At 40.7% G+C, this 5,825-nt stretch overlaps 1 protein-coding gene across 1 annotated transcript; it reads right to left on the bottom strand.

The window, feature by feature from the left end:
* Positions 1-3,223: 3,223 nt before the first annotated feature.
* Positions 3,224-3,562, bottom strand: LOC109219508. The gene has a single exon (XM_019383968.1). It carries the CDS (start codon positions 3,560-3,562, stop codon positions 3,224-3,226), a length of 339 nt encoding a protein of 112 aa, XP_019239513.1.
* Between the last annotated feature and the right edge of the window lie 2,263 nt (positions 3,563-5,825).

Raw genomic sequence — 5,825 nt, 5'->3', positions numbered from 1 at the left:
TTGTTGATAGGCAGGTTCATCAGTTCAGATCCAAGAGGATTTCCGCGGTAAAAGTTCAGTGGAGGAGCCAACCAATCGAGCAGGCAACTTGGGAGTTCGAGGAGGACATGCGGAACAGTTATCCACACTTATTCAGCACTCCAGGTATTATTCTAAACCCGTTCGAGGACGAATGTTTGTTTAAGAGGCGGAGAATGAAACGACCTCACCGGTCATTTTGCTTTCTAGAATCCCGTTCCCCTAAATAAGAATTCCCGTATGTGCTTTTACTATTTTATGACTTTCGAGGATGGTTAGTTCGGGATTTGGAAAGGGTCGGGTTGAAACGGAACACTTGATTTCTTAAGGTTGGCTTAAAAGGCTAAGTTTGACTTAGGGCAACATTTTGAGTAAACGACCTCGAAATCGGGATTTGACAGTTCCAATAGGTTTGTATGATGATTTCGGACTTGGGCGTATGTTCAGATCAGGTTTGGATGACCCGGGAGCATTTCGGCGCATAATAGCAAAAATTGGCATTTTGGGTGAATTTCATAAGTTTAGGTTGAAGTGGGTTTATACATTATAGACATCCGTTTGGGATTCCGAGCCTGGGAATAGCTCTGTATGGTGATTTTGGACTTAGGATCATGTCCGGAAGTGGATTTGGAGGTCCGTAGGTCGTTTCGGGGTCATTTGGCAAAAGTTGGAAATTTGAATTTTTTGGAAAGTTTGACCAAGGGTGCACCTTTTGATATCGGGTTCGGATTCCAGTTCCAGAAGTTGGAGTAGGTCCGTAATGTCATTTAAGACTTTCACGCAAGATTTGGCGTCATTCTGAGTTGATTTGATAGGAATCAGACGCGCGGTAGTATTTTTAGAAGTGTTTGAGTTCATGAGTTAATCCATGCATTTTGGCGTCTGATTCATTTTTTTTGATGTTATTTCAAAGTTTCAATCGCGTGAGTGAGTTTGTATGATATTCTTAGACTTGTGTGGGTGTTTGGTGTGGAGCCCCGAGGGCTCGGGTGAGTTCTGGACGTTCGGAAGGATATGAAAAGCTTCAGTTTTTTTGGTGTTTCTTGGATGATGTTGCAGGTATTGCAAATGCGACGATTGGTTCGCATTTGCGAGGAAGGCTTTACAATTTCGAAGAAGCCTAAGTTGGGCAGTTTTCGCATTTGCGACACCTACGACTTGTGCACAACTTATTAAATGCGGGACTTAGACCATTTAGCTCATTTTCTTTCATCTCTTGGGCGATTTTTGGAGCTTTTTTCACCTAGCACTTTGAGGTATGTAATTTCTAAACAACATGAGTTAAATAAATAGGTTATGGGTAGATTTACATGTAAAAATTGGTGAAATCAAGGGTTTAGATGAAAAACCTAGGTTTTGGATAAAAATGGGATTGACCACGAAATAGGTTATGGAATTTAGTAGAAATCATATATTTGAGTTCATGAGGTTATGGGTAACAACTTTCTTCAAAAATTTCCGGAATCCTGGCACGTGGGCCCGGGGGTGAATTTTAGGGATTCTTCAAATTGGCTTGGGAAATCACTTTCATAGTTAGGGTATGAACTTTTGAACATGTATTGATTATTTTGTATAATATTTGACTAGTTTCGAGTCGCTTGGAACCGAATTGGGGGTTTGAGCACAATCTTGGACCGAAAAGTAGGCTTTGAGACGAGGTAAGTCTCTTTTCTAACCTTGTAAGAGGGAATTAACCCCATAGGTGAATTAATTAATATGTGCTCCTATTTGTGGGGGCTACGAGCGTACGAGGTGAATAGAGTCCGTACGTAGCTACTAATTATGCTATTGTCCGGGTAGTCTAGGACCCATATCATGCTATACTTGAAATGTTTGCACCCTACTTGTTAACTTTATTGCCTAAGTCATATTAAAAATTGATAAAAGAATTGTAAGAGGTTAAATTTTACTTACTTGAAGTTCTGAATGGGACGCTTGACTGTTATTAAGAATTTGTGTTTCTTTAAAGTATTTTCTGTTTGTGGAGCGGGCCGAACGCGTCGGTAGAAGATAGACGCATAAATGGTTCGTTCCGATCGACCCTCAGCAGTGCACAGTTTAAATATTATTATGTTGGATCGGGCCGTACGACCTCGGCATAACTTGCATATGATAAATCTTTGGAACCCATTTATAGTTAATATTGTTCATTGACTTGATACATAAATTTTTAAATGATGAAAAATAAACTTGAGTTATATTCTTAGCGGAAAGAGTGTTTATTATTCTTGTTATTGAGTTTTCTGCTATATTTATGTAATCCATGCTTAGTTATCATTTTGACATCTTATTGTTAGCCCATAGTAAGTGTCAAAGTCGACCCCTCGTTACTACCTCTTCGAGGTTAGACTGGATACTTACTGGGTACATGTTGTTTATGTACTCACGCTACACTTCTGCACTAAATGTGCAGGATCTGAGGCAGGTGCATCTGGATATCAGTCCGGCGCGCATACTTAATCCCTTTCATGAGACTATACGGTGAACTGCTTTCCGAGGCATTCTGCAGCAGCCGAAGTCTTTCTTTTGTTTATTGTTCCTTCTATTTCATTTCAGACGGTAGAGTAGTAATCTTTTGTATATTCTACTAGTCGCCCATACACTTGTGACACCAGGTCTTGGCACACACTAGTAGACTCATGGTTGTGGTTTTATTTTTATGGTTATGATTGCACTCAGCTACTTTCGTTTTAATTATTTTAATCTGTTATTTATTTAATCTTTTAAACTTAAGGAAAGTTATTACTTGGAAAACCTATTAAAAAGGGGGAATCACAAGATTGTTCACTGTTGGCTTGCCTAGCAACGCTGCTGGGCGCCATCACGGCCTATAATAGAATTGGGTCGTGAAGAAGATCATCATAGGAACCTATTGGAACCTTCAAACCCTGGTTCCGAGGTCGTTTACTCAAAATGCTGACTCAAGTCAAACTTGGCCATCTAGGCTACTATTAAGGAACTAAGTGTTCCGAATTCAACCCGAACCCTTCCAAAACCAAGCCAATCATTCCCGCAAGTTATAAAACAATAAAGGGACAGATGGGAAGTCTTAAATAGGGGAATGGGAATCTAGAAAGAAAAACGACCGATCGGGTCATTACATTCTCCACCTCTTAGATAAACGTTCGTCCTCGAATCGGCCAAAAATCATACATGGAGTGCTGAATAAGTGTCGATATCTGCTACGCATGTCCCCCTCGGTTTATCAAGCCACCTCCTCGACTGGTTGACCCCTCCACTGGACCTTTAGCGCTGAAATCTTCTTAGACCTCAACTGGCGGACCTGCCTGTCAACAATAGCAATTGGATCCTCCTCATAACCCAAGCTCTCATCTAGCTGAACCGTACTGTAATCTAACAAATGTGGCCTGTTGGCAAGGTACTTCCGGATCATAGACTCATGGAAACCTGGATGAACTCCCGATAGACTGGGTGGCAAAGCAACCCTATGAGCAACCTCTCCAATTCGCTCCAACACCTCAAATGGAACGATGAACCTCAGACTCAATTGGAACTTCTTTCCGAACCTCATGATACCCTTCATCGGCGATACTTTTAAGAGAACCTTCGCCCACCATAAATGATAAATCACGCGCTTTCTAATCCGCGTAACTCTTCTGTCTGGACCGAGCTGTGGAAAGTCGCTCCTGTATCAACTTTACCTTATCCAAGGCATCCTTTACCAAACAAGTGCCATATAACCTAGCCTCGTCAGTCTCAAACAAACCGATGGGGAAATGACCTCACCGGCCATACAAGGCCTCAAATGGATCCATCTCGATGTTGGACTGATAATTGTTGTTATAAGCAAACTCGGCCAAAGGTAATAATTGACCCCACTGCCCTCTGAAGTCAATCAAACATGTTGTGAGCATATCCTCAAGAATCTAAACTATCCGCTCTGACTGCCCATCGATATGCGGATGAAAAGCTGTGCTGAGCTCTACCCGGGTACCCAAGTCACTTTGTACAACTCTCCAGAAATGTGAAGTAAACTGAGGGCCTCAATCTAAAATGGTGAAAATAGACACACCCTGCAACCGAATAATCTCCTGAATGTAGATCTGGGACAAACTCTTTGAAGAGTACGTACTCACCACCGGAATAAAGTGTGTAGACTTGGTTAGTCTGTTGATAACGACCCAAACAACATCATGTCGCGCCACCTTTTTCTCGCGAAATCGGCTTTATGAAATTTTGGGGCAACTCATTCCTTTTGGGAACTGGGTTTAGCATTTGAAGAGTCGCCACCTAATGAGCTAAGGTGCATTAGGACACCAATAGAGATTCAATTCTATGTTTGATTAACCAGAGATTGGGTAAGGGCTTGAAATTATCCCAAGGGAAAGGTGTTAGGCACCCCTCAGGATCCACTAGTGTGGTTCCCGGCCAGACAGTCATTGTGAATTTGGGTGCAATTAACATATAAACAAATAAGGCTCAAACAAGAGGGGATTTCAAATTTGAAAGGGAACAAAGTATGTGAGAGAGCAATTAAAGCTAATTTTAAACAAGGAGTTGCAATGCTTTTAAAAGAAAAGGGAAATAAGGGAAAGGGGGTCCTAGGTTTATTTAAAATATGGATCACATCAATGCAATATCCAGCAATCACTCCTCAAAAGGGGGGCTACACGTTGTATTAGCGTACTGGTCATCATATCCATATCTACCCTTTCCCACCCTGTTTAAGGTATTAAAGCGCGGATTGGTCTCGATTACTATTGCATGCTATTACCCGTCCCATTCCTATCAGTCTCGCAGGTATGTAGGACTACTATTCCTAAAGGGAAGGGATATTAGGCAAATTGGTTTCAAAGGATAAAAATCTAAGGCGACATACAAAACACATACTGCATGTTGGGGGAGCGTATAAGCAGATACAGGCTCAAATACACCTCCTTGAACAAAAGCACATAACTAGCATGACTTACACATACTTTTTAGGGTCTGATTAAAATACTAAAGACGAGGGGAGTTTGATTCAGAGCCAGATTCATCAGATACCTCAGATAAGAAGCCCAAATCAGGCCTGCCTGCTGGTTGGAGCAGTTACTAATTAACAAAGGCGAATTCAGTTCTATTGTTCTTATTACCTAAGGCTTGCCTAAGTGTTTGGACGGGATCCTATAGGCATGATATCTACTTAATTCAGAAAGCAGCGGAACAGTAAAAAAATGAATTGTTTGAGATCCTATAGGCATGCATGCTAAATCTCGTTAAGTAAGGGAATTAGATTGTTTAAAACTGATTCAGAATAGACTGATTTTAAAACGGACCAGCTTCAGGTTCTGCAGGTGATGGTATCTATTATTGCTGATTTAAACCCTATGAACATGATATCTACCATTGAGTGTGAATGGAGCGAATCAGATTTATTTAAGAACCCCCTATAGGCATGATTTCTATATGTTACTGATTTCAGCATTACGGTCATGACACTTATTTTTAGCTATTTAGAACCTAAAACATGATATCTAAGTGGCATGCAGAATTTAAATACGTCCTATAGGCAGGTTATCTAGGTGTGACATTGATCATGGAGAAAATGAGATAAACCCTATAGACATGGTGTCTAAAAATGCAGAATTGAACATAAAGAATTTAAATAATCCTATAGGCATGTTTTCTACCTTGAGCATACATGATCACCCAACCCTTTTCACTAGCCATCCCCAAATGTTTATTACAACTTATTACAAACCAAAATACTGAATTACAAAAGAAAGAATGAAAGAAAAAGCTACAACCATAGGAAAGCCTGATTTGACTTCCTATCTGAGTTATGCAAGGAACCGTATCTTTGCCAA

The sequence above is a fragment of the Nicotiana attenuata genome, unplaced genomic scaffold (genome assembly GCF_001879085.1).
Source record: "Nicotiana attenuata strain UT unplaced genomic scaffold, NIATTr2, whole genome shotgun sequence".
Classification (NCBI taxonomy): domain Eukaryota; kingdom Viridiplantae; phylum Streptophyta; class Magnoliopsida; order Solanales; family Solanaceae; genus Nicotiana; species Nicotiana attenuata.
Note: the sequence above shows the minus strand (reverse complement) of the source record. Positions and strands in the feature narration are given on the sequence as shown.

Coding starts and splice junctions, on each gene's coding strand:
- LOC109219508 (XM_019383968.1), bottom strand. CDS start 3,562: ATGAAGGGTATCATGAGGTTCGGAAAGAAGTTCCAATTGAGTCTGAGG.